Source organism: Hippocampus guttulatus, chromosome 10 (genome assembly GCF_054856545.1).
Source record: "Hippocampus guttulatus isolate MCC_2025c chromosome 10, RoL_Hgut_1.0, whole genome shotgun sequence".
NCBI lineage: Eukaryota > Metazoa > Chordata > Actinopteri > Syngnathiformes > Syngnathidae > Hippocampus > Hippocampus guttulatus.
The window spans coordinates 15,573,159-15,600,839 of record NC_141270.1 but is presented as its reverse complement, the minus strand read 5'-3'; the positions used below and the strand labels follow the sequence as shown (position 1 = coordinate 15,600,839).

The following is a 27,681-nucleotide window of genomic DNA, read 5'->3' as shown; positions in this document are numbered from 1 at the left end:
CGTGTGCTGCGACACACCAGTGTGACATTGTCAGGTGTGCCGCGGGAAAATATCCAATTTGTATGCCTGTGCGGTCTTTCGCCCAGAAAGTAATCATGTAGTACCCTCCCATACTGCTAGGGAGCAGCAACAGCTAGCCTATTGCCTTGTGTTTCGACGAGAGACAAGCGAATTTGTGACGCATGAATGCAGGACGACGGTGAAACAATAAATATGAAAGATGATAAAATACTGTTTTCTTTGTGTTCGTTTGATTCCAATTCAAACTGTTATAACGTCATTCTTCAATGTTAAAAACGGTTATAGTAACAATATAACACGTTAAGTGTTAAAATAAGCCGGGGGGGGGGGGTTCACATTTTCAGCTAGTGGTGTGCCGCGAGATTTTATTTCAATGAAAGAAGTGTGCCTTGGCTCAAAAAAGTTTGAAAAACATTGCTCTAAATGACCATCTTAGTTTAGTCCCCCCCCCCCTTTTTTTGTCAAACATCAGTCCTGTGTTTCTCTTGACACAAAAGTTCAAGTCAGTGAGAGCTGATAGGAGGAAGAAATGCCATTTTACAACCCTGATCCAACTGATGATGTAGACCAGCAAAAACAACATCAACAACAAAACATTTTGCCTTCCCGTCCGTCTTCCATGTAAAGCAAAAAGAAGCACTGGCTTGCAATACTGTATTTCAAAGCCAAACAGCAAGTTTTGATCTTCATTGTGGTGTGGTCTGTGCTAGGAAGCAAATAATAGTTGAGTGTGCAGCCCTGACTGAATGTGACATTTGAAGCTTTCTGATGGTCTTGTCGCTTGATAAAGTACTGCCATTTTCTGTTGGTTTAAGTGCTAAAATGAAAGACAAAATGCTAAAAAAAAAAAAAATTGTCTTCAGGTACCCATCTTTCAATTGCACTTTTAAACCTTGTCTATAACATTTACATATTCTACATTTTTTTTTTTTTACTCAACTCGGCTCAACTCAGCTGTATTGATAGAGCACTTTAAAAACAACGTGATGAATTGAAACCAATCAGTAGTGCTACCATTTAAATAATGCTGCTATGACTGACATCGGAGATGGTTCAATGAATGAAGAGGTGCCTGAAATGCTGATCTGTCATAGGTCAGTTACACCATGCTGGAATAGCAGACAGACAGGCAGCTGGGCAGTAGACCTTTTTTTTGCTCATTTTAAATGTATTAATTTCGGCTATTGCCAGACTCTGGAATTTTTGTTTACTTTTCTTTATTACACAATATTTAGTGACCTTTTCTGTTTAACCATGCATGCAACAAATACTTCAAATATTATTTTTTTTAAAAAGACTAAAACTAATAAACATTTTGAAAAAATAACAACTCTTCAGCCTGCTGTCAAGACTAATAAAAACGAACACGAATTAAAAAAAAAAACGGAAGTCAAAACAAAATAAAAATCAGTTTATTGTGAAAAATCCAGATCAAATATAAACCTGTCTCCCACAGATGATTGGAGAAAGACTCACAGGCGCATCAATATCTCATCCTTATCGTCATCTTTGCAGAAAAATGGAAGCTATGCTTTGCAGAAAAGGGGTGGCCAACTTTAACTTCTTCCACTTTCATTTGCCCCTATCAGGGCAATGCTTTCTAATATTTTTTGTACGTTTTGTCTGATCTATAATAGCCATTTTAAACAATGTTTAAATTTAAGCATATACTTTTGTTTGACTTCTCCTGTCCATTTCAGTGCACGGATGACTGCACAGTCACAAGCCTGACTTTGTCCTTGCATTTTAATAAACGCCATCTGAGTTGGCTGGTTGTGCATAAAACTGTCATGAAACTGCCACCCAGTGATCCCGAGACCTTGACCTCTGTGTTCAGGGAGACGCTGACGGGACCTTGCAGTGACAGGATGGCGCCCATGTCGATCTGCACACTGATACGCTTTATCCATTGTCTTTCGACACTTGAAAACAGCCGCTCTGTTGTACGCATCGCAAATGAGATGAGATGCAAAGACGGTTTCCAATGATAGGATCAACACGAGATTCAGGGATGACTGCCTCAAAGATTGATGGGTGCCAAGAATTTTTGTTCTCCAGTCTGCTGTATAAGCGAGTCTATAGCTTAACATCTTATTTACTTGTTTACATTTCCAGGATGTGTGGGCGACTGTGGGACATATTTTCCAAAACTATGAATAAAAACAGTGGAGACCCTCTCGGTGCTAGCGAATCAACCAAGTCAGAAGTCAAAGAATTAACGAGCGCACTCTGCGTGAGTTGTTAGGGAAAATAAATTTCAGACCAAATCCATTGCAAACCTGCAACTTCAAGGACAACTTAAGTGTTTCAAGAAAGTCAGAGTTGATTTTTAGTGTTACTTTTTGTGCTTTCTACTGTCTTTGTTATTAATTTCTTGGTTATTGAATTATTTCTGCTGCATGTACAGCACTTTGGATAAAGCAGTGGTTGTTTTAAAGTGCTTCATAAATACAGTTGAGTTGAGTATGATAGGCTCTCTAATTTAGGAAGGTGCTGTCCATATAAAAGGGTGGGAGCTTTTCGGGGCTAATTTTCGTTTCTGGAATGACAGAAACGCACACTTGAAAGGAAGTCAAGTTTCTCCTTTGTTTGGTGATTAGATTAATCCTGCCTGGCAATGTGCTAGCCATATTATCACATTCTTAAACAGAAAAGGCTTCTTTTATTTAAATGGGGATTAAGATGTTCCTTCTCATCACCGTAATTGAAATACAGATTTCAGTCATCAGTGCTTCGATTCCCACGACAGTGAGCCGTTTTACCTCAGGAGTTCAGAAAAAGAGGGGAATCAATCGCTTGTTTTTACAATACTCTTATTGGTCCATAAATTATTGCCTTTTGGAAACTTCTTCAGCCATCTTTGTGCTTTGTGTGGTTTTTCTAGAGTCCTGTGGGACAATGGACTTTAAATGACATTTAGCATACTTTGGGCCTGGTTTATTAAAATCTCCAATAGGGGGCGCAAAAGTTTGTGTTCAGTAACCGATTAACGCCAGGGGTGGCCAACCAGTCAGAGCCTAAAAGCCATTTTTTTTACTGTGTTACTGCAAAGAGCCACACACACACACACACACACACTCAGACACACACACACACACACACACAGACACACACACACACTTTTTTGCCCAAAGATCGACTTTTGGAGCGACCACCTCCCACTATCAACTCGATCGCGCACGTGCAAGCATATGAACACACACACACACGCACACGCGCACACATGCACACACGCCCGAACGTAAATGAAACCGAAAGTGACAACAACACATGTTTTTTTTTTCCCATTTCTTCCTCCCACCGCTCGCGGTCGACTTGGGACCAGTCCGCTGGCTCTTGGTCTATTGCGATCGATGTATTGGGCACCCCTGCCTTAAAAACAGAGGTAATTCGCTGACTAGCTTAGCATTTAGCACTTAGCGCCGTTGTCTGCGGATAAGCGGTGATTCAATTATCTGATTGGTTGCTCTCTATGTCAATCAAATAACGTTGCTGATTGGCTGATGTAGTACGTTCTGTGTATTAAGCACCATTGTTTGAATGGCAGCGCCATCGCCGAGGCGTTTTCCACAATTGTGTGAAAGCCCGAGAGCCGCATTGAACCAGCCAAAGAGCAGCATGCGGCTCGCGAGCCGCAGGTTGGCCACCCCTGGATTAACCGATTGCTGGCCCTACTGGTTGACATGTTGCACGTAATCTGCTAAAGTTGTTGTCATTTACAGAGCTGCCAAGGAGCAAGTGCAAAATTAAGATTTCATTCACGCTTACAGATTGTAACTCTTTTGGTAACAGGTTTCGAATAGTGCGGACCACCTTAAACAGAAGAGGATTTTGTGCTTTAAATACTGCGGTAACATGCCTTAAAAACTTGGGACAGCACAAAATGAAAAAAGTGCTCTGGGTGAGCTCAGCACAAATTGTCCCAGTGCACTAAAATTACCAACATGCAAGGAAAGGAGCTGGAGTGGGTGATATGGCATGCCTTCTTGTGACTGGCTCCAAGATTATTCAGAAGCTATAAAATTTCATTTCAAAATCCATCCATCCATTTTCCGAACCGCTTAATCCTCACTAGGGTCGCGGGAGGTGCTAGAGCCTATCCCAGCCGTCTTCGGGCAGTAGGCGGGGGACACCCTGAATCGGTTGCCAGCCAATCGCAGGGCACACAGAGACGAACAACCATGCGCGCTCACACACACACCTAGGGACAATTTAGTGTGTTCAATCAGCCTGCCATGCATGTTTTTTTTTTGGAACGTGGGAGGAGACCGGAGCACCCGGAGAAAACCCACACAGGCCCGGGGAGAACATGCAAACTCCACACAGGGAGGCCGGAGCTGGAATTGAACCCGGTACCTCTGCACTGTGAAGTCGACGTGCTAACCACTGGACTACCGGGCCGCCTCATTTCAAAATATGCCACAATAATTTTTGTTGATGGCATTTCATGTTTTCACGCATGGAAAAGATCTATACTCCCCGTCGCCTCTTATCTGGTCTGTGCTTACTCATCATGGTTAAGCACAGTGGTGCAGTTCGTAACTACCTTTCAGATGCAGGACACAAACTCTCTCTTCGCAATTTCTCGCAGATTTGGTGAATTGGATTTCTTGCGCTAAATCTGTTTTACACTCCTCCCAGAGAGTAAAATAAATGACAAGTTACCGGGTTAGGAGAACAGCCTCTCCACCTGTCTTTGTTCGTTGTGTGCTCGAGTCCCATGGGTCTTTTAATTTTTGTTTGTATTTATTACTTGTCAAAAATACAAATAACGAAGTGACATTTTTATACTTGGTCTATGTAGATTTTTTCACCAAAAATCTTCATTGACCAAGTCTTTGGGTTTAACTCTTTTGAGCCTTGTACAAAGAGAACCCAATTCTGGTGGACAGGCTCCCTTGCTCTCTGAGTAAAAAACAGGTGAGACTTGGTTTTTGTGCTGTGGCAAATTTAGTTTAGTGTGTGAGTGAATTTTGTAGAGCGCGCTGTTGAATTGGTTCATACCCCCCCCCAAAAAAAATTATTATTATTCTGTCTGCGGTACTCATCCATAAGTATTGAGGTGGTGGGTGGGGCCATTCACACACAGGCACACCATCGTGGGTTCATGACGGTCTGCAATTGCATCACCAACTACATAATTCCCAAGGGGATATCTTGCAGTTTACATTTATAAATGCACTTTGCTCGCATCAGTGTCATGCATGGAACTGGGAGAGTCTATTCTCTTGCTATTTCTGCAATGTCAAGCCCCCAAGCGCTAAATGCACTGAGACTACCCTGATTTTAATGCAAATGAGGGCCCCTTCGATTGGCCAGGAGTCGCCTACCAATTGAAAGAAAATGCCACCCATGCACAAAGTTAGATTATGCTTTGTGCTAAACTTCTGCTGGGCACGAAAATAGGGCCCCAGAGTCTCACCTGGTCACATCAGTCACAAAAGGAAATCTGCATCTCAAGCTGGTGACTGTTTTGCAAGCCTGTTTAACCTTAATCAAGTTTTTGTTTTTGTTTTAAGCAAATTTTGCAATATTGATCACATTTGCATTTTTAGAGCGTGTAGATTTGAGAAAAGTAAATTTATTAGATTTTCTGAAGTTGCTGCACAACATAATATGTATTTATTCTGTGATATGATGAATATAATTGCTACATTTTACAGGAGTATTTAACAAAATTCACAAAGAACACTCAAAGATTATTTTCTGGTGGTATATTGCCAGTATTACTGTAAGAATTTATGACATGTACGGTACCTTGGTGGTGTCGTAAAGAGTATGATTGTCCAAGGTCATCTTTCTCTCGAACCGAGCAAACCTCCTGAGGTCTCTGTCAAACTGCTGTGGGGAAAGAAAATAAGTTATTCAAAAAAAAATAAATAAAATAAACACACACACAATGTCCTGCGTTTTCAAGGTATAGTGATCCCTCACTTATCGCGGTTAATGGGGACCGAGACTTCCCACAAAAGAGGAAAATAGGTACCCACCCTGTACAGGTATATGTACATGTGTATGGGTATATATCATATTTATAAGGCCAAATTTAATGGTATAAATGCATGTAGAAGTAAATGTTTGTAGTAATTAACATTACTTAATGCTATATACTAATATATATATATATATATATATATATATGGGCGGCCCGGTAGTCCAGTGGTTAGCACGTCGGCTTCACAGTGCAGAGGTACCGGGTTCGATTCCAGCTCCGGCCTCCCTGTGTGGAGTTTGCATGTTCTCCCCGGGCCTGCGTGGGTTTTCTCCGGGTGCTCCGGTTTCCTCCCACATTCCAAAAACATGCATGGCAGGCTGATTGGACGCTCTAAATTGTCCGTAGGTGTGAGTGTGGGCGTGGATGGTTGTTCGTCTCTGTGTGCCCTGCGATTGGCTGGCAACTGATTCAGGGTGTCCCCCGCCTACTGCCCGGAGATGGCTGGGATAGGCTCCAGCACCCCCCGCGACCCTAGTGAGGATCAAGCGGTTCGGAAAATGGATGGATGGATGGATATATATATATATACATATATATATATATATATATATATATATATATATATATATATGTGTGTGTGCGTGTATGTGTGTGTGTATAAGATGTATAAGTTACTGCACTTATGTTACAAGTTACATAAGTACAGTAAACATATACATGTAGTACTGTATATGTTGCTCTATGTGACTCGCTATTGTTTTGCTACTTTCGCTGCCTCTCGCGGACCTTTTGCGGCAATTTAATTATTATTTTTTTTTTTTTAATGAATGCTTTTGAAAAATCCGCGATGCACTGGAACCGCAAAAAGTCAACCGTGAAGTAGCGAGGGGCCACTGTAGTGTAAGAAATATGGTTGTATAAATATTACTTGTATTATGTATCAGTACTCTCAATGCTTTACATCATCAAGAACTTGCAGATAATATACAGGCAGGCACGCTTATTTTCATGCCAGCAATAATAATAATAATAATAGATTTTATTTATAAGCGCCTTTCAAGACACCCAAGGACACTTTACAATAACAAAAAACACAAAACAATATGTATTGTCACATAGAAAAGGCAGATGCTTTGTCAAAAGTGGGTCAAAACGTTTTTGGAAAAAGTGCTTATTGATTTAGATTTTGTCTCAGGTGTATTTTGACTCTTGTTTTATTTTGTTAGTTTTCATTTTTTGTTTGTACCATACCGTGGAGCCAGTCCATCCCAAGAGAGCAAAGGCATAACGATCCATCGGTGGCGACACCAAGTCCACACGCACTGCCCTCCATCCCCTGTTGTCCCCCTCATCACAGGTGAGACCTCCATCCACCTGGCTGGCCTCCAATCGCAAGATCAGGAAACATTTTGCATAATAGTCCATCGCCTCAAAACTCTGGCACGGCAGCTTTGACATGTGGAAAGTAGAGGCTTGGTAATCACAGTAAAGAACAATGCCCTAAAGGAAAGGGGAGTGCAGATTCAGTCAGAAAGTAAATCACAAACTTTTATTTATTTTTTTGCCACTAATGTTACAGGACAAGGGGATATTCTGTATATATACTGTATATATATTCATTCATTCGATCCTATCCGCTTATCCTCACAAGGGATAAGCTGTCTTTGGGCAGTAGGCAGGGGGATGCCAGCCAATCACAAGGCACGCAGAGACGAACAACCATCCGTGCTCACACTCACACCTTGGGACAATTTTGAGTGTTCAATCAGCCTGCCATGCATGATTTTGGAATGTGAGATTCCCTCTGTGATTGGTGGAATGAGGTTAAAGTCCAAATTAATGCAGTTAATGACAAAAATACCTCCAATGAAATATAGCCTGACATTATTGTTGTATTCCAAGCAGGACTTGGCTAAACACAACCAACGGGAATCTCAGTCGACACTTTGCATTCTTGTTACATTTCGATGGAGGGTAAAGCAGTACTTTGACAGTAAACACCGAACAATTTCAAGATTTGTGTGCGTTGTGGCTGCTATTTTGAAAAAGGATCAGCTTGCAAATACATCTTTGAGCTTGCTCGACTTTGTGGCAGTCGTTTTTGTACTCATCTTTTTTAAAAAGTTCAAGCTTGCCTTGGTTTAGAGTAGACTAATTCAGAAGTGTTTGCGCACTCATCCAAAATCTAATTTGAATTCAATCTATGGCATTTAAAAGGGTCAGCGTGCTGCAAATGACTTTTCTCCAGGAATGTCGACTTCCTCCCATATTCCAAAAACAAGCCTGTTGAATTGAAAAGGACTAAATAGTCCATAGGTGTGTCAGTGTGTGTCGAGAGAGAGAGAGAGAGAGAGAGAGAGAGAGAGAGAGAGAGAGAGAGAGAAAGAAAGAGAGAGAGAAAATGGATCGAGAAGTAGGAGTCACTGTCAGTGTGGTGGTTCACTGCCCTGGCTCAATTCACACTCAGACGGTGTGAACATGAGAATGAACGAATTGTCTGTTTCGATATGGGCTCTGTCATTGACAGGATATCAGTCCAGGGGGGGACTAATCACTGGAACACCATTGCCACTGTTAGGCTTACTGACCGATTACCATTGAGAAGGCAATGACTTTTTACTTCTTAATATCTGAATTGATGTTTGATGATTGATTCCAGAAATGAAATTATCATGTGTTTTCTTGTTCTTTTTGTGTGTGGATGAACACATCAGGATCTTTCCACTGTCAAGAGTCTTGTTCCTCAAACTGAAAGCACTGCCAAACAGAAACAAACAAATCCAAATTGTGTCTATACGTATACACTAATGTACAAAACAGCAGCGAGTTTTACATACTCACGTGGAGTTACCAAAGCATTTGCAACTTGTTCAAATAATTGAGAAACTCCTTATTAATTCATGTCGCAAGTGACACAAATAATGTGAAGATTGAACAAGTAGTTTTAGACTCGTACCAAAGCATTTTAAAGACTCGTATCAACAGCGTTGTCACGATTTTAGGATCAAAATATTTTGTGGTTGTTGGTAGTGCTGAAGGAAACTCTAAAGCAGTGGTTCTTAACCTGGGTTAGATGAATCGGTCTCAGGGGTTCGACGGAGACTCTGCCATGGAGGTTACGACACATCTGACTCAACATGTCAATTAGTTATGACACGCCCGCTTGGCCATCACTGGCTGCAGATGATTACATTACATTGCTTGTCCAATCAGTGCTGCGAGAAATTTAGTTCGCTCAATAGTCAACGTGTGACTGTCGTGCTAGTATGTTGTGTGATTTTTTTTTTTAGAATGTTTTAATGCACGCTAACTACGTCGAGCAAAAAAAAAATAAAAATAAAAAAGTGGTCGGACAAATATGTACCACATTGATTCACCTGCATCACGGAATGTGATGGGACTCAGCTTCCTATCTGCATGATTGGTCATGCCAAGTTGAGCAACTCTAGTCTCGCACCGGCAAAACTGAAGGAACACATCTTGAATCACATTTTATTTTTCAGTAATGAGGGGTTCGGTGAATGTGCATATGAATTGGTTGGATTCGGTACCTCTAAAAAGGTTAAGAACCACTGCTCTAAAGGATAGTCTCGTCGCTGTGCTGTGAAAAACACGTATGTCCATTTTCAAAAACAGACACCCCGTTAATGTAAAAATGATTTTAAAATGACAAAAATGGGCATACAGTACATGCTTTTGGCAGGACAGCAACTTTATGCACCGAGGCTAAAAAAAAAGTTTGCAGCATGATTCATGCACCAAATGAAAGCATTTGGCTTTGTGGATCAGTCATTCTTAATATAAATTGTATATTCTGTTGGGGTCACCCCTTGGCTTGTTTATCTAACAGCTTCTCTAACAGAGTTCATGGTTGTTAATTGAGCCTTTCACCCTTCACAAATTCCCAAAGGTTCAATACTTGGTCCCACTTCCTTCTCCACTTTCATTCCCAACATGTTGTTAATAATTCTTCAATTCCTCTCACTGCCGATAAATTAATCTTCTTTGCTTCCGGTGTGGTTCACAAGCAGCGACCAGTTTTAAATTCCTTCAGGGCTGTTTTTCTTTGATTGTTGCATAACCTTAGTTTTATAATTAAATGCTACAAGATTATGGTATGTGTTGAAAGGAACCGTGACCCTTTCACATTGACTATCAACGGCATTGATGAAATCATACATGAAAGTATGCACGTTGATAAATTTGTGAAGATGGTTGCATTCCACTCTTACCCTCTGGTGCAAAAGGTGCCACTAAATAAATAACCTGGGGGGGTTGACATTGAGGTGAGATTGTACCTCAGGAGTTAGCCTTGATTTATTTTACAGTGGACATACTTCAAATTGTATCCCATAGTCATGATCTGAATCCTGATCTTGAAAGTTGATGAGTTCATCTTTCTTTCCTTCCTATTTGGGAATTGATCGCTTAAAAAGTTAAAAGTGGGAATACTTTGAATATTTTTTGATTCATTTAAGTGTTGGAGAGGAGAGAGGATGGCTGAAAACGAGAGTCAGGCAAGGCTACATTCAGCTATGGCAGATCATTAGTCTATTCTGTGCACAACACCTCCTCTCCTTGGATAATGGGAAGCTTTCCGAATAAGATGTCAGTACGCTGGAGGAGTAAAGCTACTGGAAATAGGTGTGAATGGAATTGATATAATCACGCAACACATCAGCTTGGCAGCTCCACATGGCTCAGGTGGTCGAATGATCGACTCCCAACCTGAAGGTTGGGGGTTGAATCCTCAGCCCTTGTGACCATGTCATTGTATCCTTGAGCAAGATACCGCCCTTCAGTTTCTCCTGAGGCTGTGTCATCAGTAGGTGAAGGAAAAGGCCGGTAAATGAGCTTTCAATTGTGAGTAAAAGCCCATTTTGCTACGATTACGATATTTAATTTTGAGTAATAATCATTAATTGATTGCAATGCAGTCTTAAGACAAAAAAACTTGAGCATGTTTACCTCAATTGTAATGAGTAATTTAGTCATGGTATGTAATTAAGGTGACATAAACTTACCTCCATTTATGAAAGTAGTTCATAGCTTTAAGGTACTGTTTACCCAAAATATGTCGTTTCAATTTGCTGAATTAAAATTGCTGCAAATTGTTACCCTACATTTACTGAGTAGATTCTGTTGGATGTTTCTTACAGTGTAATATTATACAATGTGAAAATGTGAAATAATCTACCTCCGAACAAACAATACTTTGAATCACAGTCACCTTTACGTAACTCCAGATGCAATATAAAATATTATCCATCCATATACTTTCATCTCTCCTATTCAATGGCTTGAAAAAACAAATACCGTATTTTCCGCACTAGAAGGCACATTGGCGTATAAGCCGCACCTTCAATGAATGGCCTATTTTAAATGGTTGTTACAGCTGCAGCGGTTGTGAAAGCTCGATATATAGTGTGATTGTATTGTATTGTAATCCTTTAGCGGAGCTCCATCTAGTGGATGCATATCACAACCACAACCACTATTGTGGCTTCTATTCTATGCGCCTTATAATAATGCGGTGCACCTTATATATGAAAACTGTTTTAACCCTCTAAAATACCACATCCAAGAAATCAAAATATTGACCATATATTATAAGGATTATAAAGCGCACTGTCAACTTTTGAGAATATTGAATGCTTTTAGGTGCAAAATTGAGCTGATTGCAAGACACACCAAAGTGTTTTGTGCAACGTTTGAGGCATATCTGTCTTGAAAGTTGTTCAGGCTCAGGCAACATTTCACTTTGGCAGTTACACTGCAACTTAGCACTTGCAAGAAAATAGCCACTTCAGTCCATCTGATTGTTTGGCTTTTTAAAAACTAAAACGCTAGGACTGCATCCACATTCACATGAATGAAGTAAACTGCGCCAACCTGACATACCACTTCCCAAAGAGCACCGAGTTTTAGAAATCATGTAGAAATGTAGGACGTTTGAACACTGACGACCAGAGTGACATGCAACGAAATTCTGCCGTTACTCTCACTATTACAGCTCCTCATTACCCATGGTGAGAAACTCATTTGTTGTGCAGCTGCGGGTCAAATTTCCAAGTGTCACCCTCGACTGCTCCTGTGGATTGCTTTCTGTCTCTCTGCAATTACAGATAACAATTCACCTTCCAATAGGTAGGGAGAAAGATTTTTTAAATTCCCTTTGTGTTGAGCAGAGTAGTCGTAGACTAGTAGAGAAGCATAAAAGACCTCAACGTCTGTACAGGTTCTTTCTGACAGACAGATATGTTGAAAGACTTTTTGCGAGCGTACAAATGAAGGTCACTTCTATTTTTTTTTGTAGATTTTTCACTCCCTGCTGTCAGTACATTACATTTGGCCTTTAATCGTATTGATGCCTTTGGATAAAAGCATTAATGGCTCTGGTAGCAGTCACATGACCCATTCAGTACCTGAACACATTTAGTTCATATTCTTTGGTGTGGGTCTCAGTCACTTTGATTTCTTCCTGTCTTGATCTTTCTGTTTGACACACACACACTGAAGAATAAATTTAAGTAAGGGAAGAAAAGGGATAAAACCATCTCAGTATGGCAGTGGACTGTTTAGCCCAATGGCGGTCTGTAATCATCTCCTAAGCAGCAGGTAAATCAGAAAACATCTGAGAGTAAGCTTGTGGCAGAGGGAATTACAGTGAATGACGCAGGCGCAAAGATAATCTTTCCCCAAAAGCTTTTCCTTGAGTAGAGGGTGGGGGGCATTGGAATCTGAATGTTTACTTCCATTTTTTAAATCTATTTCCGGCCGTTTTGTTTGGATGACAGCAAGGTCAGAGCACAACAGCCAACATTCTCAGCACATACATAATGTTGTGAGGGAAGCATAGAAGTGTCATTTCATCTCATAATTTGTCTCACTCACAGCAAGGAAACTTCTAAAAATCTGCCTGAAAATTGCAGATTAGCTTGTTTTAGCCATGAGCTTTTGAACTGGGCTTTGACTCTTGATAGTGATGCGTGTGCTCGTGCATGCATGCATGCATGTGTGCGTGTGCCCTAAATGCCAGAGACTTTACCGCTCGGATTTGATTTAGACATAGAAGAGAAATCTGATCTCGGCTGCATGGGCAGCGCTGCTTGAATCACTTATCCAGCCAGAGGTAGAACACTTGAATCTCTAACTGCATTGAGACAGCACAAATGCATAACAATAAAGCGGAATCGTATTATTATGGCAGGCAGTGCGCACAGGGCTCAGCCTTTGGAGAACAACACTACACAGTATTGAAAGGAGCTGATGATATGAATGGAAGCAATGATCCGTGACTCATATGTCTGCTGCTGAATGTGGCACTGACATTGCCTGTGGATTCAAAATCAGCAGGAAAATGAAGATGACATTTGTTTTGCAAGGATATCTGTAACTCCCCACAAGTTGGACGACTGTCCCGAGCATTAGTTGCGTCGAGTCCTCAGGGACACAATTCTCAATGGCAAGATAACTCTGCTCTGAGTCAATCTTTATTATGTTATTTAATCACTGTCCTCACTGTCTTGGTGGCTGTTAACCACGCCGGCAGAATCCCTTTCCGGTCAAGCCTACTGAGAGGAAAATTGGAAGCTGTATCTCGCTTTCTTTTCCTGTCCACCTGGGACTTTTGATTTAACACCCGGCACTCCTACTTGAGTCATCACCTCACTTCAATGTTCACAACTACTATTCACATTTGATATGCTTTTCACAACTTTGGCCCACCTGCTCTGCCTGTAGGGAACAAGTGACTGCAAATGGTGGGAGCGCTGTTAATAGTATGTGGCAATAGGAGTCATTACACTGGACCTTTGAAGGACATAACTTGTTTCACCGTCTTCATTGTTTATGTCTTGTGAACTGTTGTAACTGTCATATGCTTGTGCAGGAGTTTTTTGCCTCACTCAAATTATCCTCAAATGAGGGTAGTTCGAGCGTGGGGTTTTTTTTCTCCCCCTCTCCCTCCCTTGTTTCTTTCTGACTTTCGGGTTGAGTGGACGCTGGCGCGTTTTGGCTGCCGCTGCTCAACCCGTATTGTTTTGTGTTTTTTGTTATTGTAAAGTGTCCTTGGGTGTCTTGAAAGGCGCTTATAAATAAAATCTATTATTATTATTATTATTAGGTATGTGGAGGTGTGGATGCCAAAATTGACAGAGGGGTGAGGGGGTCACATTTTAAAACCATGTGTTTGAAATGGCTTTGAAGGTCTTTTTTGTAGCATGACAGTAATTTGAAGTTCATTTTGGAATCGCTGTCAAGAAGCTTTTTTTGATCCATTTTTCTGCACTGTTTGTTTCTCATTAGGCTCAATGGGTGAGTTTTTGACACGAGGCCAATCACAATCACAGAGAGACCAACAACCATTCACACAGCCCCCCACCCCGCACGTGCACATTGCTTGCTAAATGTATTTAAATTCATTGTGTTCATTTTTATACCCAGACCCTCTGCAAAACTGAGATACGATGAAGTGACTCAACCGCATCCGTAATGTTCAAGTCGGCAAATTGTTCATTTTGAACTATTTCAACATTTTAGAATGCTGGCACCAAAAGAGCAAGAACTCATATTTGAACTTACTTGTTTTTTGAAGCAATCGATGATGTGACGTAGCACAAATTCCTCCTTCCCCACCTCATGTGTTGTGACAATGAAGTCCACATCATGGCCATATTCCTTCCCCCTGCAAAGGCCGCACACATGTTTATTGTGTGTTGGAAATTATATTTTAGGTATTACATAATGCACGTGGCCTTTTTTGAACCACTCAAGTGTTGTTGAATGTTGAAAAACTGTTGACATCTCTTTTACTTCTGCAGGGAAATCTTGAAGAAAAAAAAACATATTTCTGGCTTTGTGTCATCAAAATTAGTCCCAAATATAGTCCCACATGCTTACATCGTGCAATTTCGCTGTCAACACAATTGCAAGCAGAGTTTATTGAGAAGAAAGTGATCAGGCAAAAGCCTTATGCAGAATAGAAGACCGATATGTCCACATGGCATTTGCGCAAAAAGCAAATCTAAAAGAATCCGTGATGGAAATGGAAACCAAATCAGACATAGCACTCTGTTACAAATATTTTGAAAACACTCGTGTGACCTTTTGAGGTTAGTTAAGTCGCTCTTCACTTAAATACTCATTGAAAGCTTTTCACCAACTCCTCCGGCACACCTGATTCAACAGATCAGGATCGAGAGCAGGCTCCTGCAGAGCTTGCTTATGAGCTGATCAAATGCGTCAGAGGAGGGAAAGCTAAACATGCAGAATAGTTGCCCATGAGGACCCGGCGTTGGACGCCTCTGCTCTGTGGTGTGGAAGCACTTCTGCAACACATACGTACTGTATATAGGGCGCGTCTTATCAAACAAAAATTCATCTGCTGGATTTCTTGCACTATGCTGGGGTACTTAAAGACGGCCTGTCCAGGATGTACCCTGCCTCTCGGATAAAGACTGGCTGTCCACATGGAGACACCAGAAAGCCCTTTTGGGATGTAATCACTCTGGGACCAGATGGAGGCTCGATTAGGACGTACTATTGAAATGATGAAAAAACATTTCTGAAAGCATTTTCGTGTGGACAGACCCTACTAAATGTTCCATATCAAAGTCAGATGCTTGTTCTGATGAACTAACAGCCTTTTTGTTTCTGAAAAAGTGTTTTTGTTGACGATCCAGCAGGATCAAATTAACCTGCTGTCTACCAGGTTGATTTCAAACACACAGCATTTTATTTGAAAGGAAAGGATGGGAAAGGAGAAGGAAAAGGTGTTTTCTTGCCATTGGCTCGCTTTGGGCTCATTATTGAAGCTCTCATATGCCATGATGAAAAGGAAGATTGCGTTCTTGTGATTGTGGTGCCCCACTAAAACAGCAGAGAGTGCAGTTTGTCATCAATGAGAACAGTGCTGACACAAACAGCAAACAAAGGCCACGAGTGACTGACAGAAGGTTCCTAATGTATCAAAGTTGGCTTCCACTTCAGCTCTATCCTTTTTCTGCTTGCTGCCAAATAGGCCAGGTGCCATTTCATACCCATCATTATGCACACACACACACACACACACACACGCACACACGCACATTCTCACAGCTCCTTTTGTACACATGAGCACGATTGTCACGGCCAACAGCAAAGTGAAATGACAATGAACATCAGGGATGATACGGCTCTGGGAGAAGTACGATATGCTGCGAGGCTCTGGGTTCGATCTCATTTGCTGCTTGTACCAAATGATAGAAACATGAGAGGACAACATCAAAATAGCAAAGATGGGCTACGAATGTGTGATGTCTTCAATGACGAGCTAGACATACGCGTTTTCTATTGTATATATTTGACTGTGAGTTCCATGCATGGGCAACGTGGGGAAGGAGCCTTAAACATTTTAGGAACATTCTCACACATGCGCAGTCGATGGCAATACAACATAGGTGTCAAACTCAAGGTCCCCCCCCCCCCCACATCATTTTATGTGGCCCACAAAAGCATATAAAAAACATGTCAACTTCCATGATGCTTTCTAAAATGTCAACCAATAATTTTAACTCTCACATGTTATAAATAAGAGAGATATTCTAAGCATTTACTTGTTACCAAACCCCACATGATAGGAACTTAAACAGGAGTTTAATCAACCGTTATTCTTGACTCCTCTATATGCTTTCAATCAAAATGGCCCTCCAAGGGAAACGGTAACTAAAATGTGGCCCGCGACAAAAATGTGTTTGACATCCCTGCAAGACAAGGTACAGGAAGTCTGTGCATCCAAACAACATCCAAACAACTATAGTGGTTAATACACGACAGAATGGCTTTATGGAATGGTTCAGAGTTCACCCTTGCTAATTCAAGGAGCAACCGAGTCGTTGAAAACAGCCATTAGTGCTCTACCAAGGCATGTGAATGTTAATGGTTAGCGCTAGTGGCGGGGCGCATGTAACACTGTGAGTGCTTTGCTCTCAAGCACACTCAGCAGATGCTGCTTTTGTCACATTCATTTCATTTGCCCTCTTACTTGAATGTATTCTTCCATTAGAGCAGATGTGTCTCCGTTACTTTTAGGCTTGGGTGTGGTGTCGCATGTGAAAATAGAACTTTAATGACTTGACTTGTCGGACACATTCATTTCCATGGCAGATTCCCATCTGCTGAATGTGCAACTTCCCCTAAAGCCTGCAGCACTCTTAATTGGCAAAGCCAAGATTCCACGACATTTCCAGTGCGTGTCGGGTGTTAAAAAAAAACAAGAAGAGAAGCTCACCAGCTGATGAGCAGACTCGGCTTCATTGGGAAATCTCACAAGTGCGCCGCATAAATGTGTGCCACGAATAGCAAAATCATAAACACAGAGAGAGAGTGAAATGATCAGCATACATTCATAGCTCTCTAAGACACGCATTACCTCTAATCAGGGTGCGGCGTGCATAGCGTAGGAATGGGTGGTGAAGTAGGACATGTACACATAGACTCCACTTTGCAGCTCTCTGGACGGTAGCTGTGCATTATTAGTATGTAGCACAGCTATGCAGCTACGTCCACTAATATAGTTTTAGTCAGCAGAAAAATGTGTGATCACACACAAGCCCCATTCTTTGAAGCTAAGAGGGTGTTTCTCTCCTTTTCTTTGCAATCTCTATACCTCCACTTACGGTCAGCTGTGTCACCACATGCTAAAAGAAGAAACAGTGTAAATTCATCTGGTCTACACTTATTTTGCGTGAGGAAAAATGATCAATTATTAAGTGTTTCAGCACAAAGCGCATGAAATATTAAAGGTTATTTACAATTTTGTGTGGATGACAGGGTGACGTGTATGAATAATACAGATCCGGGAAGTGTTGCTTGTGGAAATGTCACAGAACGCGAGGAAAGAAAAGCTCAGTCACAGTTAAAAGTAGATGACCGAAGAGAAGAAATTGGCTTCCCTTGCTGTGATGTGTCAGCTCACCTTCAGTTTTGTTGCATTGCAAGAAATGGTAAGTGGTAACAAAGGTCTCACATGAAAAAAACAACTTTTCAGGGGTTAACATGATGACAGAAATTGAGTTATGCTCATTTTCCTGAAAGCATATCATTTTCTTTTCCTATTCAGTCGACATTTATTTTGTATTTAATATTTGTTCCGCAAGTTTGACATGTACCCTTAGTTTAACAAATTCTGTTTTCAATGCACACCTTTTGACAAGTCTGGTTTGAAGTTCACCATTCAGGGTTTTTGTATGAATGTTCTCACCTGACCTGGGTGTGCGAAATTTTTTGTCCCCCTCTTCTCAAAGCTCAATGGGGTGATCAAAGAGACCTATTTTGAAGAGGTGGATGATACCAGGACAGCCATGATGACGGAGCTGCGCAATATCAGCTCCACCCCTTTCTTCACTGTAGTGTCCAAGACATGTGGGCACAAGTCTAATGACACAACTACAATGTCAATCATCAAACTGTGCCCTCATCTGTCCTGGTGCCAAGTGCATGTATGAACACCCTTATGCTTGAGCACGGTGTTTGCTATGGACAATCTGTGACAAACAGAGAAATTAAATCACAAAACCCCAGTCTGGATCTTTCGGGTCTCACTATCCTTGCTCATGTGAATTTCCCCAGCAAGTTCCCAGCGGGAGCGCTCTCCAGGACCCCCTCCAAGGACTCCATCAAGAGTGGGTACTCTCAGCTCGCCTCTGTTCATTCACTCTTTTATTTCCCTTGACGGATAAATACGTCTTGAAACACATCACATACCTATGATGTATTTTTACATCTTTTACATTTTTTTTTTGCATCATAGTGTGCAAAAGTGTCTGACGCGACCTCTGACTCAGGATCAAGCTTGTCTGCAAAGGAAATTATTTAAAATCTGTCCAGCAGGTGGCAGCGGGTTTAAGCGATAAGCCAGGATCACGCTGCAGAAGAAGTAGAGGGGGAGGGATGCAGGGGAGAAGTTGTGGAGTGGCATGGAGTTAGTTGAGAGTGTGTTCAAAGACGATGACAATGTACAATTAACGCTGGATTATTGCTTTTGGGGAAGAAAATCTTCCTCCAAGCATGACAAGGGAGATGAAGTTGCTGAAAGAAGGACGCTTTGTCCGCACAAAAGGAAGAAGCAGCCGTCAAAAGAGGTGCACACATGGACGTGCAGTGCACTTCTACATGCAAACACACACGTGCACACACTCACTCAACTCAAATGTCATCAATGACATTGTTTTCCTGTGATAAATAACACTTCCATACGCATTCCAGAAAGTTTCCTGGGTTGCTCAACACACGCTCTGAAGCAATTTGACCAATGACTAACAATGTCACTTTGAACAGAAAACATACTGTAACAGCCACAGGTATGTCCGCTAACTCAGAGGTCCCTAACCTTTTTTGCCCCACGGACTGGTTTCATGTGTGTGGTATTTTCGAAACATAATAATCAACACGAATCATGACACGAGGAACACAACATTTTCTGTTCGCTATGGTAACGTTAAAACGTGCCTTCAAAATAAGATACGCCACAAATAAAAACTGCATGAAAAATTTGGCCTACCATCGCCGCATATTATGCAGAGTAGGCTTGGTGCGTTGAGATAAAGCCGCATTTGAAATAGGACTCCTGATACTGTCTATTAAATGTAGCCTTCTCTTTCTTGAAAGTCATCGGCTCCTCTCCTGTCTCCTGGCTGGACCTTTTCCCCTTCCCGAAAAAACTTTTCAAAGACGTTTGTTTTTTATGCGGTAACCTATGACGTGACCGAGAAGCACGCATTCACCTGCGTCAATAGTGACATACTGTAGACTGATATAACAGAGAATCATGTAATTTTTCAAAATAAAACATCTTTCAGATTCCGAAATGAATAAAACGAAAGGAATGAAAGTTATTTATTCTTTCTGTGCGGCCCAGCACCAAATGAGCCGCGGTTGGGGACCCTTGTGCTAACTGGCACGCCTTTGTGGAGGCCATGTTGTCAGGGGCGACGTTCCCATCAAAGACGACTGACTAACAAAGAAAGCAAGTCATAACTTGCTTATTTCTACAGTTCTCAACAGATTTTCATGCAGTTTTCTTTTTCTGTCAATGCCAAAACGTGTAGCCTACTATCAATATAACATGTGGCAGTGAGAATCTGCTGCCGTTCGAGGATTCGAGAGCTATTCAATGTCACTGAGTGACAGTCCTGACAATTTTGATTTTGCCTAAGATCCACAGCTAAGACTTACTGGTACCGTTTGAGTGTTTCATATACATTGCTGGCAGAATCTGTATTTTCCTGCCTGATCTATTTTTAACCCCATATCCCCCCCCCCCAGCCCCCCCCCCCCCCACACACACACACAAACATTTTTTGAGACCCGTCATCCTTGCGCAGCTGTCCTTTCAATAAGGCTAATGTCAAGAGCATCAACAAATCCTTGTCGTGTTACTTTGCTCGGAAGTGGATGACAACTTGACTTCCTGCAGTGTGTCAGTTACCTCTGGCAAGGGTTGACTCACATTTTAGTGTATGTTATCTGGATGCAACTATTTAAAGAGATTTAATAAAGGTTTTTGGCTGTAACTAATTAGGCTAATACGAGTGTTCAAACCATGCTTGCAAATTGTAGGTAATTATTAAATCTGTCGAAATTTTAGAAGGGTGCTTTTTCAGAAGAAGAATGTCACAATGGGGAGAATTAGTGTGTGATTTATGGCCATGCTGGCATTTAAAAGAGCACATCAGCTATTTTGATGTGTCTACTATTTATAAAAAGATAATGATGCGTTTCACTGAGCTTAAGGTATACTAATCACTACTTACTGACTTCAGTCATTTTTCTTCTATGTAACTCTGCATGGTTCCAATTAGATTTCAAGGAATACTCTCCAAACCCACACCAAATATGAGAAGGATTTTAAGTGCGTGTCCATCTTGCCGAGTTTGAAGTCATAAAAGCTCTCTCATAGGGCCTGTTATGCTTTTCAGCAGACTCCTCTACTATAAATCATCTACTGTTGCTCCCCATCATCTTGATGTTAACGATCCATGATGCTCCAATCCCCCCGCTCCCCCAATGTCTTTTACCACATTTTCCCTTGAGGAGCAGTTATTTACATAATCAGACATCATTCTAAGTGTCACTCAGCACTTTGAAGTAAAGCGTTACTATGTAGTATAAGGAGGATACCACCACTTACATTTCTCTCAAGTCAAAAGAACTACATTTCACTGTACACAGGCACACGCACACATGCACGCACGCACACACACACACACACACACACACACACGCACACACAGCACCTACAACTGTTTTAATTGAGTTGTTCAAAACTTTCTGTTTGTTTGTGGAGGTAATGTGAATTCCATATTTGAGCACTTTCAAGCACTTTATTTTGCAAATATTCTCTAAACCAAGGGTTGTCGAACTCATTTATGTTGCGGCCCACATTATATTTACCGGTTCCCTTGGAGGACCGTTATGACGGTGAAACCATATAAGGAAGTCAAGAATAATGGTTTATTCAACTATATTTTAAGTTAATGTAATGAGGGTCTTGGTAACAAGAAAACTTACAATAGCTCTCTTATATATTACATACGAGAATTTGACATTATGATACAAATTTAGCAAGCATCATAGAAGTCAACATGTTTGATTTGCTTTTGCGGGCCACATCAAATGATGTGGCACGCCAGATCTGGCCCCCAGGCCTTGAGTTTGATGCCTGTGCTCTAAACCATGGAGGTGACCTCACTATTTTTGTGCTAGTGTGTAATGTATCTGTTCGCATTTTCTTCTAGGCCAGTGTGGACAAATGATTACAGCATAACAATAACAAGAAACAATTTTTGCACTCCTAGAAAATTGTCAACATAATTGCACAGAAAGTCAGCTTTGGCAGTATGGTGGCCGACTGGTTCGAACATCTTCCTCACAGATTGGAGGCTTTGGATTCGTATCCGGAATGCAGTCCTGCTCTGTTGCTTTGGCATGTCCTCCCAGTGTTTGCGTGGGTTTTCTCGTGGTCAGCAAAACGATGACATGTCTTCCATCTAGTGTTGATTGGGGATATTACAACTTGGCAACTTAAAAGAATTAAAAGATTATCATTTAGGAATTTTCCTATTTTTTTCTGGCATTTTTCCCTATTTCCTCTCATTTACCTATCAAATATATCTTGATTGTTAAGCAGATTTAAAAAAAAATTGTGTTTGTGTTTTTAATAAATCAATGGGCCACTCAGTGTGTGATTGTAGTCAGCCAGTTGGCTCTAAATTGTCCTTAGATGTGAATATGAGTATGCATACTTATTTGTCTAACAGTATATGGGCTCAGTGATTGGCTGGCATCAATTCTAGAGTGTACCTGGCCCTTGGTCAGCTGGAATAGGCTCCAGCACTCTCGTGACCCTAATGAGGATAAGCAGTATAGAAAAGGGACAAATGGATGTCAGGCTTGTTTTAAATGGACACAAATGTTCCTCTTACTTATTTGAGCGCGAGGTAGACTGGAGTTTCTCATTTGGGTTACAATGATGGTTTTCCATTTAAAGTTTTTGTAATATTAGGTTATAGACTGATGTATTGAAGTTCTTTACTGATGTCATTTGTGGTCACCTTGAGGAGAATTGAATATGGGATGAATACAACTCATACAAAGAAGAAAATAAGTCATGAGGCTGAACACCACTTGGGACCATATATGTATGTATGTTGGTCAACCAAGCACTATTGGAGACCAACAAAGTGGGAGCTCAGTCACCCCTGTTGACTTAAGTGCCTTTCCTTACTGCCCCACACTGCTTTTTCTGAATTATTGAACACACACACACACACACACACACACACACACACACACACACACACACACACACACACACATACACCCCCCTGAATATGAGTGGATTTTTACAGCACAGAAAAACATACTCTGGCAAAAAGCCGATGTTTAAAGAAGCAATGAACTCAAAGGGAAAAGAAGGTGCAAATAGCTGCACACAGTGGGTGAGAGCACTTAGTCGAAGAAGTTTTGGGTCGCCAGGAAAAGCAGAATTGTCAAAGACCAATATGATCATTTTGAAATGGATATTAATAAGAATCTACTTGTGCAAAGAAAAAGTATTGAATGTCAAATTCATTTCAGAGTGTGATTTTTTTTCACACACTGATTAGACTTGACTAAAGTAGTTTTAGGTCAGCTACCTTGGCCATCTTGTATCCTTCATACTTTTTAATACAGGGGTGCCCATTACGTCGATCCTGATCTACCGGTAGATCTAAGACAGGTCCCAAGTAGATCCGGAGTGTCGAGGAGAAAAAAAACAAACAACCTTTTGTGTGTCTTTGTACATGTTAGTATTATTTTTTTTTGTGTTAATGTACACTGCACCCTAATCATCCTATCAGTCTCATTTTCACCAAAAAAAAAATTAAAAATAAAATAAAATAAAGCAGTTAAATCTTGAATTTACGGCGCCGCGTGATTACATCACCGGATGTTGTTCCCGCTCAGCAGTCTGCAATTGCAGCTTGTGATCAGAGCTGTTGCGCTCTATCTTTTATCCTAATTTTTCTCATTCAGAGTTTTCTTTGTGTAAAATTCACCAAGGGCACGGGCAAAGAATAGGAATCTAGGAGAGCCCTGGGATGCACTTTAAAAACGGTACGTATGAGCTACGATCGTTAACAGGCTGCAAAAGTGCATCGCATGCCTCAGTTTCAGGCTGTTTCTCATCATGGCGTGCGTGTGTGTGTGTGTGTGTGTGTGTGTGTGTGTGTGTGTGTGTGTGTGTGTGTGTGTGTGTGTGTGTGTGTGTGTGTGTGCGTGTGTGTGCGCGTGCGCGTGCGCTCGCGTTCCAGTAAGGGTAGATCCCGGGAGGTTAGTTGATCGAAAAGTAGATCTTCGGTCCAAAAAGTTTGGGCACCCCTGTTTTAATAGATATGCCAATACATCATTACGTCAAGTTGTTCTTACTTTGCCATACAGTGAGAATACACATTGTAAATGGGACGAAATAATCTGGACCAGTTTTGTCCGAACGAAAAACGTCTATGGGCACAGCAGGCTTGGGCACAGTCTCAGAAAGTAAAAGTAAAGTAAAATAAAGAGTGATAAAAATGTACTGGAACTTAATATACAATTTGGAATTGAAGCAATAAAATCAACAACAACAACAACAAAAAACACACACAATTTGCACAAAGCTTCATGACATCATTTGTGATGTAAGCATATTGTACCTCACTGAGACCTCAATTCAGTGACCATGCGAGGATTATGTCTGAATGTCTTTTCCTTTTTTTTTTTTTGCCATTTTTGCGACACTTCATCCCAAAAAGTGAATGAGGATCAACAAGGAATGTTAAAAGAACACGTGAAACCGCAAATAAGTAAACATGTGCACTGTCACCCATAGTATTTGCCAAGTGTGGTGGTTTTTTTTGTTTTTGTTGTTTGTTTTTTTACAGTTGTTTGTCTTTTTACACTTGCATGACAATGTTTGTTGTTGTTGTTTTTAATGTGTGAGCTGTCAATTGTGCGAAATGGGCATTTGCCTGGTGGGCCGACAGCCATCACAAGGCCAGCTAATGTTCTTACAAATGATTCTAGTTGGTTTTCTTCTTTGTCTTCCCCCATCATTGTTGACCAAACCAATCAGACCTAAGTACATAAGTGCCTCTTTTCACAGTAGAAAATGATAACTTCTTGATAAAACAGTCATACTTTTGGGGGCATACCCTCAATGTATGGTACTTGACATTAATTAACCTTCACTGCAAATACCAGTAATTGAACATCTTTATTTTGGGTAACTTTTCAGATGAATGAAATGATCAGTGTTCGCTTCGCAAAATATGGGAATCCTGCAGCTGAACGGTGCGCCTTTCAAATCCTGCTGACTCACGTGCAAGCATACACTCAAGAAATAGCGCATGCAACTAGTTTGGAGTAATTTATTGACCAGTTGTATTGAACCAATTAATAAAACTGGACCTCATGATTCAAACGTATCTTACTCGGTCGTGGTAGAATTACAAAAAACAATTACATGCTATTTTGCAGGGAACCCATTGACCTTATTAACCCTTTCATGCCCCCTGTAACCTGATAACATGATAAACAGTTCTAGGTGTACCGTGCCTACTGCCGGAAGACATCTGGGATAGGCTGCAGCATCACTTGTGAGGATTAGCAAATGGATGGATGGATGGATGTACTAAAATGACTCAAAACACAGCGAATCAGACACATATAAGTGTGCGCACTTTGCAACATGAAGTTGCTCTCTTTAAAATTGAAGCAGACCCTGGAATACATTTTGGGCTCCCATGAGCATACAATATAAGTCGATCACAAAACAAGAAGAGTTGTTCTTTGTCAACCACCACATCAATACAGAGAGGAAGGGACGAGTCTTCTACCTGCGGAAGCCACCCGTCAGTGCTGTTACGGCGTCCGATGTGATCAAACGGACAGCTTCGTCAATAATGTTCCCCAGGGCTTGAGCTTCCGCTTTAGTGACAACCCTTGAGATATCTCCATAATACAGAAAACCTGCAGGGAAAAGACCATGTGGTCATTAGTCTGGGAGCCAGCCATCAATCACGGCCAGTTGCTCTGGTGAGGTGGTGAGTCAGGGTGAATTACAAGGAAGATACAATTTGATTCTGCGTGTTGTGCTCAAAGGCGACTACTGGTGCATGTCAGTACAGTAAATGATGAACTGATATCATTTTGGTTTCATCTATATCTTAACCATTCAATTTGTTTTTGTCACATTGTTACATGGGAAAGCTAACTCTTTATCTTGGAAGAACACGAACCACCCATTTCTAAAAAAAAAATCGTAAATATGCCTGGTGATATGAGCCATTCTTCCAGCCCTCTAAATGTGTATACTTGAGTGTTATGATGGCGTTCAGACATATTTTTCTGTAAAAAATCCCCTAATTTGTCAGCACAGAGCGGTCACTACGCTGTTGAGAATGACGGATGGCGACCCGTTTGATGGAGATATCTGTCACAACAGTAAATTGGGAGGTGCATGCTGTGTAATCTAATATTTTGAATTTCTACTTGCAGCACTCCATTTCAGGCATCCAACTGCACCGTGAGTGTTAACTGAGCTTGAGAAATGTGCAAACGTGCATCACAAAAAGGTGTTATTCAGTGCCTACAATACGGAAAAGTGGGATTAAGCCCTGAAACTGGAGACTTAATTGCCCCGTGGGGATAAAGTAGTCAGAATCTCAATTTGTCTACCCAATTATTTTCAATAGTTTAGAGCAGGGTTGTCAAACTCATTTTTGTTGCGGGCCACATTGGAGTCACCATTTCCCTTGGAGGGCCATTATGACTGTCAAACCATATGAAGAAGTCAAGAATAATGGTTTATTCAACGACTGTTGAAGTGACTCTGATGAGGACTTTGGTCACAAGAAAATGCTTACAATATGTTATTTATTACGTATGACAATTTGAAATTATGCAATATTTTAGCAAGCATCAATGATGGAAGTTGACTTGTTTGATTTGCTTTCGTGGGCTACATAAAATGATGTGGCGGGCCAGATCTGGCCCCCGGGCCTTGAGTTTGACACTTGTGGTTTAGAGGTTTATTATGGCAGGACACCATTTTCATTTGCAGAGAATAAAAATAATTTAAAAAAAATTAATAATGATCATAATAAGAATAATTGTTTCAATTCTAATGATGGTTCTCAGTTTTCCCGATACTGACACAGATATCAGTATGTGCAGTTCAATAACAAAAAATCCAATTTACTGAAGATTATCCATGGAGTGCCTCAGCGGTCAGTGCTTGGACCAAAACTATTCATTTTATATATAAATGATATCTGCAGTGTGTCAAAACAATTCAAATGCGTCCTATTCGCTGATGACACAACCTTTTACTGCTCTGGAAAAAATATGAAACAACACCTGAAAACTGTGGAAAATGAATTGACAAAATTAAAAAATCTTTAAACTATCTCTAAATTTAACAAAAACTAAGTTCGTTGTTTTTGGCACGAGACCAATCAAAGACCAAGTTTAAATAAAGATAAATTCAATTGAAATAGAACGAGTCTATGAAAATAAGTTTCTTGGACTAGTAATAGATACAAAACTATCCTGGAAGCCACACATAGATAACATTAAAAGAAAAATATCCAAAACTATCGGGATACTCCACAAAACTAAATATGTGTTGAATAAGAGCTCCTTGTACACATTTTATTACTTCCATATATGACCTACTGTGTAGAAATATGGGGGAAAGCCTGTAAAACAAACACACTCCCTGTTTTAAAACTACAAAAAAAAGCAATCAGAATAATCAATAGGTCTAAATATATAGAACCCACAAATCCAATATTCATCAAATTAAACACAATGAAATTCTACAACCTGGTTGACTTCGAAATCACCCAATTAATGTATAAAGCACATAACAATCTCCTTTGCCAAAATATCCAGAAGCTTTTTGAAATTAGAGAGAGCTGTTATAATCTAAGGGGTACTAATCAATACAAAAAATCCAGAACAAGAACAAACATCAAGCAAAGGTGTGTATCAGTAATAGGTGTCAATCTGTGGAATAAGCTTGAAACGGACCTGAAAATGAGTAAATCGTTGGAGGAGTTCAAAAACAAATTCAAAAGATTAGTACAAAAAAACTACATGAATCAGAATTAAGAAGATAAATTTGATATACTTATAAAATATAATAATACAACTGTTTGTTC

At 40.7% G+C, this 27,681-nt stretch overlaps 1 protein-coding gene across 1 annotated transcript in view; it reads right to left on the bottom strand.

Moving 5' to 3' along the window:
• dntt (deoxynucleotidyltransferase, terminal) overlaps positions 1-27,681 on the bottom strand; it is a 75,661-nt gene that overhangs the window by 22,646 nt on the left and 25,334 nt on the right. Inside the window, exons 7-10 of the mRNA XM_086122070.1 lie at positions 25,354-25,486; positions 14,540-14,642; positions 7,208-7,456; positions 5,779-5,862 (exon numbers count right to left, since the gene is read on the bottom strand). Of these exons, the coding sequence (XP_085978196.1) occupies positions 5,779-5,862; positions 7,208-7,456; positions 14,540-14,642; positions 25,354-25,486 (569 nt within the window). The remainder of the gene's footprint in view (positions 1-5,778; positions 5,863-7,207; positions 7,457-14,539; positions 14,643-25,353; positions 25,487-27,681) is intronic.